The sequence below is a fragment of the Odocoileus virginianus genome, chromosome 25, assembly GCF_023699985.2.
Source record: "Odocoileus virginianus isolate 20LAN1187 ecotype Illinois chromosome 25, Ovbor_1.2, whole genome shotgun sequence".
Classification (NCBI taxonomy): Eukaryota; Metazoa; Chordata; class Mammalia; order Artiodactyla; family Cervidae; genus Odocoileus; species Odocoileus virginianus.
In genome coordinates, this window is record NC_069698.1 from 10,359,659 (window position 1) to 10,373,962 (window position 14,304).

General features: G+C 40.2%; 1 protein-coding gene and 1 non-coding gene across 2 annotated transcripts in view; one reads left to right on the top strand and one right to left on the bottom strand.

Annotated features, from left to right (window-relative positions):
- The window catches only part of IMPG2 (interphotoreceptor matrix proteoglycan 2), a 76,278-nt gene extending 71,593 nt beyond the window's left edge, over positions 1–4,685 (top strand). Inside the window, exon 19 of the mRNA XM_070454960.1 lies at positions 165–4,685. Coding sequence (XP_070311061.1) covers positions 165–180 — 16 coding nt within the window. The 3' untranslated portion in view covers positions 181–4,685. The remainder of the gene's footprint in view (positions 1–164) is intronic.
- A 9,154-nt stretch (positions 4,686–13,839) lies between these two features.
- LOC139031160 (small nucleolar RNA SNORA73 family) lies at positions 13,840–14,045 on the bottom strand. Its single transcript, XR_011483564.1, has one exon. It is a non-coding gene; the product is annotated as a small nucleolar RNA SNORA73 family (small nucleolar RNA).
- Positions 14,046–14,304: the final 259 nt, after the last annotated feature.

A 14,304-nucleotide genomic window follows, 5' to 3' on the forward strand; every position in this document is an offset into this window, starting at 1 on the left:
GTCTCTGTAGACTGGATTTTTTTTTTTTTTTTAGCAAAGCACAGGACAGCTTTCCTGCAAAGAAAGAATTGGTAATTTTAGGAATATAGTTTGACAATACATTTCAACAAAGTGCATTTCAGTACATTTTATCTTTTTTCAACTAATTGCTCTTTGTTTCATAGCAGGGAAGAGCTTTAATCAAAACTCGTATTTGCAATGGATTAGAAGCCTAGAGAAGATGGAGATCACTCATTATATTAATCAACCTGGATTTGGAACTCTGTTGAAAGAAGAGTTTTCTATTAAAAAACTAAATTTGGGACTCAAAATTTTTTTCTAGTTTAAAATTTTAGAATTTGGCCAGAGATGTGATGGTATTTATATCTGCAAAGACCAAAAGCTGTATTTCAGTTCAGTCACTCAGTTGTATCTGACGCTTTGTGACCCCATGGCCAGGCCTCCCTCTCCATCACCAACTCCTGGAGTCTACTCAAAGTCATGTCCATTGAGTAGGTGATGCCATCCAACCATCTCATCCTCTGTCATCCCCTTCTCCTCCTGCCTTCAATCTTTCCCAGCATCACGGTCTTTTCAAATTGAGTCAGTTCTTCACATCAGGTGGCCAAAGTATTGGAGTTTCAACTTTAGCATCAATCCTTCCAATGAATATTCAGGACTGATTTTCCTTTAGGATGGACTGGTTGGATCTCCTTGCAGTCCAAGGGACTCTCAAGAGTCTTCTCCAACACCACAATGCAAAAGCATCAATTCTTCAGTGCTCGGCTTTCTTTATAGTTCAACTATCACATCCATACATGACTACTGAAAAAAACCATAGCTTTGACTAGACGGACCTTTGTTGGCAAAGTAATGTCTCTGCTTTTTAATATTCTGTCTAGGCTAGTCATAGTTTTTCTCCAAGGAGTAAGCATCTTTTAATTTCATGGCTGCAGTCACCATCTGCAGTGATTTTGGAGCCCCAAAAAATAAAGTCTGCCACTGTTTCCATTGTTTCCCCATCTATTTGCTATGAAGTGATGGGAAGCTATATTTAAAGGGAATCAAAACTGTGAATTCTGGAAAGTTTTCTATAAGGAAAAAGCTGGGTCTGGGAATTGGGGGTATATTTGCTGTCTGCTTCTGAGTCTCTGAGGGTGTCTCTTAATAAATGTGCCTCAGGTTTCACAGCAGGAAGACAAGGTGAGACTCTTACTGGAGGAAGTAAGCTTAATAGCTGAATATTTGTAGCATGTTAGTTCAGGTGTAATGAAAAGCTTTGGAGTAGTTTTAACATAGTTTATGGTCAGAAATTCACCTAACTAAAATATTAAGCCTTTTTTGAATCAAACTGTTAAAGAAAAAGCAACCTTTTTGCTGGAGGATAGAGTTAGGCCTGTACCTTGTGCTTCTACCAGAGTTTTCAGTTTCCGAAGCCTGTTAATCAAAACCACGCTATGTTGTTAATTATGTTAATATCCTGTTTTTTAAAGCTATCTCAGCCAAGACATATGTATAAAGTTTAGAGGGCTCTCCTTAGACTAAAGATGAATTTAATCAAGTGGACAGGGGAGGAGAGGGTGCTGGGTCACGACCACAGTACTGAGAGTGTACTTTGCTGATTGATGGGTGGGCTGAGTCAGAACTCAGCCTGGCTTCTCTGATGGGTTCCCTGACTCTGCTGATGCTGCTGCTGCCTCACCATGTCCTGGGCAAACCTTGGATCTCCTCTGGTTCCTGGTGTTTTAGTTTCACAAAGAGGATTTAACTCCCTCCTATGGTATATGTTGGCTGCTTATTTATGAATACCTTGTACCTAAATTGACTCCTGCTTACATAAAACATGGCAGGACTTTCATTGCAATTAAAATAATTTTTTTTTCTTTATAGCTAGGAAAAAGTCACATCTTATATAAATTATAACTGAAAATGGGAGCTTAACTCTGTTTCCAGCACTCTGTGAGTGGGGGCACTGGCGGGGGCGTGGAGAGCCCTATCACTCCTGATACTGAGTTGTGTATGCAGATAGGCTATTATTGATGCAGGTGTGTTTCATGTTAGGAACCTTCATGTTAGTCAAAGATAATCTTAATTATTCTGGTTTCTTTATGACCAGATATTACTAACCAGGGATAGATTGACTGTGAGCGAAAATACTTGGTTCATTTTTTTTTTTCTCAACTTAATGACTGCCAATTTCACTCATTATGAAGACACCAGAAACGAAATCGCTGGGATGAGTACATGCCACAGTAAAGCTATTGAAAGCCTTGAAGATATCCAGATATTTTGCAAAGTATGTATGGGTCACAGGTTTTATGTGTGTGTTTATATAGGTTGGTATTGTTTCCTGGAATTCTCTTTCATTCCCTACTCACATAATAGGTTCTCTAAAAAGTTCAGCATAGGTACAAGCCAGTGCTGGGATATTTTCTACTGGGCTCATTTGAAAGGGAAATGATATTTATCTTTAAAGCATTGTAAATATTAATGACATTTGTCACTACTTAATGCTTAATTTTATTTGTAAAACTTCCTAAGATTTCTCTGTTGAAGATTCTAAACTTCCTTGTTGTAGATGAAAAAGAAAATTTGTTTTTATTAACCCTAACCCAGTTAACCCTAGAAAGCAGCATTTTAAATGAATGTCTGCTTGCCGGCAGTCTAGATGGACATGATTTAGATATAGAACTGGCCACCTTGTGGAACTTACGAGAAGCACGAATGGGGCTGAAGGAGGATTGTTGTTTCCAGAAGCCAATCAGTGAAGTAAGAAATTCTGACACATTTCTGAAGAGCAAATCTCTTGTTGACTCTGCGCAAATGTCTGCTCCACATCTGTTAATGGAAGGAACTCCTGAACTCTCAGGGTGAGACCTGAGCTCCTCAGTTCAGGAATAAAGACTTTGGCCTTACCTTTGTCATAATTGAACCACAGTGAGAAAGACTGGAGAATGAAGTTTCCATGGTGAAGATCTTCTGCTGTTCACACTCTAAGGGCTAAAAGAGCTATGGGTCTTACAGGAGAAACTATCTTGAAAGAGCTTTTAGAAAGAACTTTTCCCTCGGGACTTCCTTGGTGGTCCAGTGGTTAAGTGGTCCCCGCCTTGCAGTGCGGGGGATGAGGGTTTGATCCCTGGGGTGGGAAGACCCCAGATGGTAGCCCGTGTGCTCCAACTCCTGAGCCTGTGAGCTCCAGAGCCGGTGCACCACAGCTGGAGAGTGCATGGCAAAGAATTCAAGGTGGTTTTTTTTTCTTCTTTTTTTGGTTCAGAAGGTGCTCTGGAGTCTTGCAGATGTAACCCTTATAGTTGAGTATACATACAGGATTCTTGGGTTCTGGATAATGAGAGATTTATTTGATACGTAGGACTCCGTTTCCATACAGAAGTGGTTTAAGGGTATGTGTTCATAGTTATGTGCTGTAAAGTCCCATTTACTTCACATCGTAACACAAGTTATTTTAATAACTGATTTTAATCCTGCCCTTTGTTTTTTCTCTTCTTCAGTATCTGGTCCTCATGGCTTGGCTGCTCCCCTCCTCATACTTTTTAATCACATAGTAAATTGTAATGTAATTGAACAACCCTGATTTATTATTACTTCTGATAAAAGATGAAAATTGCACAAATATTCTTTGTAGGCTCTAAAGCCATATTGACTGAAATGTGTACCTGATCTATTTATTTGCGTTCCTTTCTTGGTAAGTTTGCCTTCATCCATCTCATAATTTTTAGGCAGTGGGCATCTTTGTGTCATTTCCATGTTTTCAATAATGGATACTTTGACATCTATCAGCCTGTGAATTGACGTTTCATTTTGAAATGGGAAAACAAGGTAATATATTTGCTCCATGAGGAAACAGCTGATTTAGGAGAAAAACTTATCTTTATTGAGATATTTTAGCTAAGAAAAATATGGGTCATTTTTTTTTTTAAATGTTTCCAACAATTCCCAGTAGAATGGGTGGGGCCAGCCTTTCAAATTTACAATCCAGCTGCAATGAGTCATGCCTCCTGGCTCATTCTATTCCCAAGTGTGCAATGAATGCAGAAAAATGGTGTGAAGGTCATAATCATCAAATCAGTTGCATTGTGTTCTGCAGAAGATCCTGGCTGGAAGTGAGAAGGTGGGAGGGTACCAAAAAGTAACTGATAATGTAAAGAATCTAAATAGAAATTTCCTTGAGTCATGGATTTTGTAAAACCTTACACTATCTGTTTAACAAGACACAGGTTAAATCACTCCCCTTGGGGTAATAAGACAGATTAAAACACACAATTTATAGCTACAGCCTAGTTGATTCCTTATCCATTTTTGCTTCACTTACGCTTAGTTGCTCTTTTAGTGGTTAGGGAATAAATAGGAAAAATGTAACCATAATATCAGAGAATAAGGTATAATTATTTATGTATGTGGACTGTGATGATTATGAAGTGACTATGTACATACCATAATATATGTTCAATATGGAGTGTGGATAATGAAAGATTTTCCTGTTTCATCTTGTTAATGATGACACTGTATTTAAAGTATGGGTCAGATAAGCTCATGTTACTGTACTGTTTGCTTGAAATGCTCTTGTCTTAATACTAGCTAATTAGAGATAAAAATTTAACAGTCTTTATGTATATGAAAGGTCTTTTTTTCTCATGTATAGAGTTGTGCCATTTTCATTATTAATAAACTTCTCTTTCAAAAATTTCCCTACATTTTCTGTCAATTAGAAGAAAACATTGTAGATTGTAGCAGTAGTTCAGTTGTAATTACCACTCAGAGATACACACAGTGTGAGCGTGGTGTAGGAAGGATAGTCTTTGATTAATCTTTGTGAAGTGAAATGTCCGAGAATTGGAGACAGATTCAGAGCCCAATTGTTGCCCCGAAATTTGTTGATAGTTAATGATGCATAGTTATTATTTGGCCTCTCTTGAACTTCAGTCTTTTAAAGTCTTAGAAACTTTCATTTTTTCCTCATTTGCTTAAGGCAGGGATGGAAGAAAAACTGGTGGAGTTGATTAAAGAAAGATTAAGGGTGAGCAGCTAACACCAGATGGTCTGTAACAAGAGAAGGAACTGGTGACCTGTCTACAAGAGAACAAAGACATGAATGTGGTATAAGAGCAATGTAAGCAATTCTGCCTGAGTAGATCAGTTACCACTTAACCTAAGCATCGGGAGCCTCAGCTTGATGTTTTTTTCCCCTATGTTTGCATGATGTCCTGCTGTCAAGAGGGCATGATGGTGTCCTAAATCAGTCTTAGGGAAGAAAAGGGCGGTCTTGATTTGACTCCAAAGACTGTCTTATAAAAACTCAAACTGGGAGAAATGTGTCCAATAAATACCTATTGATTAATTAATGACACTAGTTTTAGAAGAAATAGTCATAACCTGTTTTTAATAAAAGTCTGATCAGGACAAGGCCTAGTTACTCTTTGGTCATGTGTTCACCCTGCTGGTCCACCTTCTGGGTACTTCTGAATATATGTCTCATCTGAGCTAGTCCTTGATGGGCTAGGTCCCATGACATGTAAGGTGTTTCACCAAAACACACACATATCTTGTATTCCACTTTTTTTATACAAGTGAATCTGTGCTAATGTAATAGTAGATGTTAATGAATCATGCTTTTCCAAATAACACCAATATTGTATGTGGTAATTCTGTAGGTAATTTATTATTCCAGATGAACAACCACAATTGTCAACATTGCACACACCGTGGCAGATTTGGGGGAGAACGCATATTTTTAGCAGGTGGGCCTTTGAGAGAGCCTCCAAAAAGAAATTCCATCTTTTATGCCTTTTTCTGTACCTGGTATATTCTGGTACACTCCACTATTCACCAAGGTTGTGTTGTAATTTTTATTTATATTATTGTTCAGTGGCTAAGTAGTGTCTGACTGTTTGTGACCCCATGGACTTCCAGGCTTCTTTGCCCTTCACTACCTCCTGGAATTTGCTCAAACTCATGTCCGTTGAGTTGGTGATGCCATCCAACCAGCTGATCCTCTGGACATCCCACTAAACTGAATTCTTTGATGTTGGGACCATATCTTGCTCACTTATTATTCACGAAACCAAAGAGTGCTTGATTAGAGTTGGTCTGCAGTATTCATTCAATTAGCTTGAGATAATGGGTCATATGTATTTAATGACTAGCAAGGAAATTAAGTAGAACTTGAGAAACCTGTATGCAGGTCAGGAAGCAAAAGTTAGAACTGGACATGGAACAACAGACTGGTTCCAAATAGGAAAAGGAGTACGTCAAGGCTGTATATTGTCACCCTGCTTATTTAACTTATATGCAGAGTACATCATGAGAAATGCTGGGCTGGAGGAAGCACAAGCTGGAATCAAGATTGCCGGGAGATACATCAATAACCTCAGATATGCAGATGACACCACCCTTATGGCAGAAAGTGAAGAGGAACTGAAAAGCCTCTTGATGAAAGTGAAAGAGGAGACTGAAAAAGTTGGCTTAAAGCTCAACATTCAGAAAACTAAGATCATGGCATCTGGCCCCATCACCTGATGGCAAATAGATGGGGAAACAGTGGAAACAGTGTCAGACTTTATTTTGGGGGGCTCCAAAATCACTGCAGATGGTGATTGCAGCAATGAAATTCAAAGATGCTTACTCCTTGGAAGGAAAGTTATGACCAACCTAGACAGCATATTAAAAAGCAGAGACCTTACTTTGCCATCAAAGTTCTGTCTGGTCAAGGCTATGGTTTGTCCAGTGGTCATGGATGGATGTGAGAGTTGGACTATAAAGAAAGCTGAGCACTGAAGAATTGATGCTTTTGAACTGTGATGTTGGAGAAGACTCTTGAGAGTCCCTTGGACAGCAAGGAGATCCAACCAGTTCATCCTAAAGGAGATCAATCCTGGGTGTTCACTGGAAGGACTGATGCTAAAGCTGATATTCCAATACTTTGGTCACCTGATGCAAAGAACTGACTCATTTGAAAAGACCCTGATGCTGGGAGGAATTGGGCGCAGGAGGAGAAGAGGATGACACAGGATGGGATGGCTGGATGGCATCACTGACTCGATGGACATGAGTTTGAGTAAACTCCGGGAGTTGGTGATGGACAGGGAGGCCTGTTGTGCTGCGATTCATGGGGTCGTGAAGAGTTGCACATGACTGAGCAACTGAACTGAACTGACTGATGAGTGATTTACAAGCCATTTTTAAATAAATAGTTTATAGAGATTTAGAAAGAATCCTAAATGTTTCAAGAGTTCAGATTCATATGTTTATATTAATCTTACTCTCATTGAGTAATTCACAGAACATAAAGCAGTAAGCATTTTACAAAACCTTATCAGACTGGATTGCTGTATTGAAATGTAATAACCTGTCTGTGTTTCTTAACCACAGACTTGAGGAAGGCAGGATGAAGAGGTGGATTAGTATGGGGAATGATGCTGGATCATAGAGAAAGCTTCGGGTGCTATGGCTGGCAGAGGAGCGAAGGTTGGGGAGCTTGTGGAGACAGGTGGGTTTGTAGGAACTAATCTGACTGTACTTTCTGTTGATGCCACAGGGAGTATGATGCCTTAATGTAAAAGGCATTGTTTCATCTTAAAAAGCAATTTAAAAATTTATTGCTTGTTTATTTCTTTATTGTGTAGGGCAGAATAAAATAAGGGCCTGAGGGGGCAGGGCACTGATGTAGGTGTGACTCAGTTCTCCCCTTTTTTAAAAAAAAAAAACACTGCCCTGACGAAGAATGAGTAGTTGGACAAACCTGTCAGTTTTATTTAGGTTCTGGTAATTATGTTTTGTGAAAGTTAGAGATGATGTCCTTTCAAAGTAGATCTTGTTTGTCCTATACATAGCAGCAACCCATGTTGGTATTTCCTCTCAGTCTCCCAAGGTTTACCGTGTGGGAAAGATGGCTTGTCTTCCCATTTAAGTGACTTTATCCCAGCAAAGTGGCTGGCATCCCTGTGCCCCGGAGGAAAGGCCCTGAAAAGAGATGGTGTCCTGCCAGACTCCTCCGGGAGGAAGGTCCTATCCTTCCCTCCCAGGATGTAGGGGCTTGGAAGCACCTGCATGGCCCCATGCTCCAAGGGGATGGATGTTAGTTCTGCTCGGTGTCCAGTAACTGTCGCATACTCAAGGAAGGTGATACTGCTGCTCATATGAAAACAAAAGTGTGTGTGGTCACAAGACACATGTTAAGTGTTTTCTTTCCTGTAGTGAGTGAGGGAAACATTTCCCTGTGTTGGCTGTGCTGGGCCTTCACTGACCTGGCCAGGCTTGTTCTCTAGCTGCGGTGAGCGGGGCCGACTTCTTCACTGTGGGGCGGGGGCTTCTCACTGTGGTGACATCTCTTGTAGAGCTCAGGCTCTAGGTGTACGAGCTTCGATAGTCGTGGCATGTGGCTTTAGAGAACAGGCTCAGTAATTGTGGTCCACGGGCCTGGTTGCTCTGAGGCATGTGGAAGCTTCCTGGACCAGGGATTGAACCCGTGTCTGCTGCATTGGCAGGCAGATTCTTTACCACTGAGCCACCGGAGAGGCCCTAGGAAGCTAACTTTTGATTCAGATTTTAAATAGCTCTTGCTTGGAAAGTACAGAGAACTGAAACCGAGGTTTCAATGTTGGAAGAAAAACTAAATTGTAAAGATCTAAAAGCAGATACTGGGCTTCCCTGGTGTCTCAGACAGCAAAGGATCCGCCTGCAATGCAGGAGACCTGGGTTTGATCCCTGGGTTGGGAAGATCCCCTGGAGAAGGGCATGGCTACCCACTCCAGTATCCTTTCCTGGAGAATCCTCATGGACAGAGGAGCCTGATGGGCTACAGTACATGGGGTCGCACAGTCAGACACGACCGAGATGCTGAGCACAGCACAAAAACAGATGCTGGTTTAATTTCTAACTGCTTTTCAGCAATAATTGGTCAAGATGACCTTCTCCCTGCCTTTTTTAGTTTACAATGGACATGACTTTTCTGTTTTAAAGTTTTTATACAGGAAGCTTTTGTGAAGTTTTTTTTTTTTTCTTTTCTTTAAAGAATTTGTGGTTTCTGGTATCTTAGTTCCTGATGAGAGAAGGTCAATCTGAATTAAAGAAAAAAAATGATTCTTGACCTTTTCTTTTTTATATACTATTTGGATTTGAAATGCCACAGATAAAGTGAGCATCTAGATCTCATTCTGCCATTTAGTGACCATTTCATTTTAGATGAATAATCAATTAGTAATTCGTGTTGCAGTTACTACTGGGAAATAGATTTAATGGCCCATTTCCAGGGCAGATGATACTCTTGGAAGTATCCAGATAAGGAGACTTTGGGTTGGAGTCACCCCTTTAAAATGCTGCATATTTCTCTTAAAAATGTAGATGTAAATAGAACTTATTTCTAGAGAAATTTATTTTCCTTATGAATTGTTCTCCATGACAGTAGTGGAATGATCTCTCTTCCTCATAAAAGAAAGTTCAAAAACACATGTTGAGGATTGGAAATACCTTCTGTTCAACACCATGAGCCAGGGGAGATTTTTCCATTGCTTCACTTTTTCTTACTTTACTTTCATATTTGCCAGCAATGTTTCAAAATCAGAATTTAACTTGGAATTGCAAAGCTGCAAACTTAAATGGACTTTCCATTAATGAGCAGGTTTAGACATTATTCTATTTTGAAGACAGTCTTAAATTAATTTTGACTTAAAATATAAAATTGATAGTTTGGAAAGATCTATAATGTCAGGTGATTCTTTTCAGTAAGATGGAGAGAGCAGGTATATGATAATGTTAGTGAACATGTTATAAAAACACTGACTTTGCCAGTATTTTTCCAGTGCTGAGGTGGGAGTCACACTGATTGATGGCGTTTCATCATTTCTTCTTGTCCCTGGCCTATTATAGCCACTGTGCTGCTCTCCACGTCCACGTTCACATCAGAACCTCACAGTGACCCCCACTTGGGAGGGTTCAGCAGTGTATCACGGGAGGGCCAGGCTCTTCTGTCTGTTCCAGAACTGACTGGCGATAGATGAGAGTTACATGGCAACTGGCAGAGATAAACATATTACCTTGCAAATCAGTTGTTCCAGGGTTTCCATCTAATTATCTTAGAAAATTCTGTCCCCAGTACCAAGCTTGATTTAGAATGGAAGGTCGGGTTGAATTAATTATTACCCAAAAGAGTTACTGTTGAGGCCATCTTTTATTGCTACATTATGTAAGACGACACATGTTTTTAACCTCTCAAATTTTATACTGATTTAAAGGGCAGATAATTCTATTCCCTAGTTGTAAAACTATTCCTCAGAAGCAGAAACAGGAAGTAAAGTATCTTGGGAACTTTCTTTCTTCCAGTTGCCTTTTTATTTTCTAGGAGGCTGGAAAATACAGTAATTCTAGCCAAGAGAGGTGGTCATGAGACTTGATTTTCTAGTATTAGTCAACTTGCCAAAACCTAGGCCGTGTTGTACAGAACTCACAAGCCATGCAGGCCTGGACCTCTAATTCCTATTTCAGCCACCAGTGGGGAGGGAGGTGCTTCCGTGTTGAAGGAGTGTGGAAAGCCTCTCCCTTGCCCTTCTCCCTGACGTGCTTTCTTGTCCTTCCATGTGCTTTGAGTTGCTGATGGCTTCTAGCTCTGGCATCTTGTTCTGCCCTGGCCCTCGTGACCTGCTGGTGCTGGTGGTTGCTGTGTGAGCTGAGCATCTGTGCGTCGGTCATCACCTTCACACAAAGCACGTGTCTGAGGCTGTGCAGCCCAGGGCTGGGTGGATGGGAGAGTGTTGAGTGGCGGCAAACAGAGGCCAAAGGGTGCAGCCTGTTGTTAAAAGTATCGAGTGGAGATGTGGCAGAATAATAATGACGTCTTTTCTCCTAGCCCCTAACCTAGACACTCCTGTTTTCTTTCTTTTTTTTAGACATTATTATTTTTCGGTGCACCGTGTACTCATGGCGATGTGCGGACTGCTCTCGTGGAGCGCAGGCTCTTGCGTGTGTGGGCTTCAGTAGCTGGCCCACAAGCTCTCGAGGTGTGGGATGTGGGCTCAGCTGCCCCTGAGGATGTGGGCCCTTAGTGCTGCAGTCAGGGATCAAAGCCACGTCCCCTACATGCGAAGGCGGGTTCTTGACTACTGGGCCACCAAGGAAGCCCCTAGATACTCTTCTTCAGATGAACACTTTAAAAAAATCAGCAGGTCCACATGTGAATATTATCATCAAATTTACTTTTCCAAAGAAATGTGTTTTTCTGTAGTGATACTGTGGTTCTGTTTCATGTGACTGTCTTCTAAGGTCTGCTACATGTTTGAGGGTCCTGTGTGACTCTGGAATTACTGAAAAATAAGACCACAGGCAGTGAATGCTCAGTGACCCGTAATGAAATTTTATGCCTTCCTGACAGGTGGGCAAGCTTCCTCCCACTGTTATTCAATCTGAGTTTGGAGAATGCAAAATAACTTCCATATTTGCCTAATCAAAACATAAAAGCAGGTCTATGTGAACATGCTTCATGAAAAGTTACCTGATTATCTCAGAATTAATCCATTGTCTCATCTCATTGATTCCTGAGGATAAGAGAACATGCCCTTCTAAATCTCCAAATACTTTTTCTCCAAAGAGTTCCAGCATGATGCAGAGAGGAAAATAAAGACTAGAATAAGTTGTACACATTGGCTAATTGGGGAGCAAAAAGGGAAGGGAAAGTAGGCTATGGTAAACACATACTTCACAAGCTTCTAGCCAATATTTGGACGAAGCTTCCCTAGCAGTGTTAGAATTACATTTTTATTACTGGATCATGATAACCAGGGGTTAGGGGCTTAGTCAAGGAGACTCTGGAAGGGCTCAGGGATATGGTTTCCTGTCAGTCATGGTGATGAGAATCTGAGACATGGGTGGTGATGGGGGCAGAGAAATAAGCTGGGGAGAAGGTTCAGGAAAGCTAGTAACTAAGCCATTTGATAATGGTTTCAGAATCAGGGTGAGCTGAGGTCAACATAGAAGGCAAGACAAGGTATTTCGCAAATACCAAAGGAAAATATTTCTGAATACCATTGCTGAGTGTGTTTGGGCTGAGTGCTTTATATATAGTATTTATTTGCATTATTTTCATAACTGCTTTCAGCAATACTTCCATCTCATTAATGATGTTAAATTTTTCAGCCTCACAGCAATTCAAAATTTTAGGGCCTCACAAATACCCTTTCTATACAAAATTTAACATGATGGATTGGGAAAAAAAGAAATGTCAACCTTTCTGAATTGCCCCCTTTTAGGGACATCACCCGGTTAGTGATGCAACATTATATTATAAGGTAATAAATACTCATTTGAAGAGAATATTGAAAATACAGAAAAGTGTAAAGAAAACAAATCATCCACAGTCTCTCCAGATACAGCTATAATGATTTTTTGCTGGTCTTTTTTTCCCACAATATTATGTCTCTTAAGTTATTAGGATCATACTCCCCTCCCCCTTTTAATCTGATATTATACAAAGAGCATTTTCATTAAAAATTCTTTAATCATACAGTTTTCAAAAAGATTTCACCACAGAGATCAAGCTGGTGATGTGTGGCTAAGTCTGGCCCCTGGATATATTTTGTTTGGCCTTTGTGATGTTCATGAGTATTTGAACTACTTGCCAGTATATTTTAAACTCAGGAGATTTCACATCACTTAGCCTATTTCACTTGTCTCGGTGGCGTTTCTGGCCACATTCAGCATGTTCTGGGATGGCTTTACCGAAATTTACATTGGCCATTCGTTCACATATTTTGGTCACTTTTAGATTATTTCCTATTGTTTAAAAATTGTAAGAATGATTAATGGAAGGAATACCATTGTATTTTCTGTATTTCTGAATGTTCCTTTAAGAAAGATTTCTAGAAGTAGATTTATTTCATTGAGGTTTTGAGACTTTTCTTATCACCCAGTCTTGGCCGTTAAGCCACAGAACCTTCTTTCCATTGGCCAGTTTTCTCCTCGTGTCTGTAAGCTGGGTCTTGGACTGACTGCCAGGGCCTTGGCTAGACTGGGCCTGCTGCCGGCATGGAGGGGCTCTCTGTGGCCAGCATGACAGCATGTCCAGGCCTGACTTTCCAGTCACTGCTTTCTTATAAGCTTTGTTCAAATTAATTTGGCCAGAGTGTCCTTTCATCTATTATTATTTTTTAAATCAAAGGTGAGTTAGTACAAGTCAGTTTTGTGATATTTACATACTTTTTACCTGAATATTAGGTCACTGTTAAAAATGAATTTAAAAAATAAATAAATAAAAATGAATTTTTACTTCAATTACTTAAAAATTTTGAGTTATACACTTTTGGGAGTTGAGTATATGGCCAATTTTAATGTTTAGAAAAATAACATGTTATATTTGTTAAAAGTTTGTATTGAACAGTGCAGGAGATCCAGGTCCAGTCCCTGGGTTGGGAAGATCCCCTGGAGAAGGAAATGGCAACCCACTCCAGTATTCTTGCCTGGAGAATTCCATGGATAGAGGAGCCTGGTGGGCTATAGTCCATGGGCTTGCAATGAGTCGGACATGACTGAAGCTACTTAACACACCGCAGCAGGCTTTATAAATACTCTATATGAAATGAAAAGCCCATAATAATACAAAATATTGATATAGTGATGAGTAACAGTCATTTGATCTTGATAGTTCTATCATGGGAGAAACTATGTGCATCTCCATTTCTTTAGTTACATCTCAAGACTCACCTTTCTTTAGACATTTTCCTAGCTCATTCTTCAGTAATATATATATATATTTTTTTTTCAAAAGAGGGAAAACCTTAACCCAACTGCACAGTAAAACAGGTTAAAACAATTAAATTCACTTCGGAGCAAACCAGATCCAGATAGATTGCTTTAGAGAGCTGTTTCCTGCATGGTTTTTCTCCCCAGTCATTGTCCACAGGACTCTGAGAAGACGTAGGAATATGCAGGCGCAGACTCAAGGCCCGGCTTCATCTCCAACATTGTGGAAAGGGACTGTACATCACCGGGCAGAGCCCTATGCTCCAGTAATATTTTTAAAAGCAACTATTTATTAAATACTTGCAGCACACTCAGCATATTGTTGTGGGAAAGGCAAAGATGTATGAAGCACAATCTTTACTCTTAAACAGTTGCAATCTAGTTGAGAAGACAGGCCACAAACACAGGGTCTAAAATCAAGTACAAGATTGGGTGGAGCAAGCTCCGTCTAGTGCTCAGGAGCATCAGAGGAAGAAAGATTCGCTATGGGGCCAATAGGCTGAAGCAGGAAGATTAGTCCTAAACGTGGCCCCCGTTTCGATTTAGCTTGCCATGGTCGTTGTGGGCGAGTAGGGTAAGAGT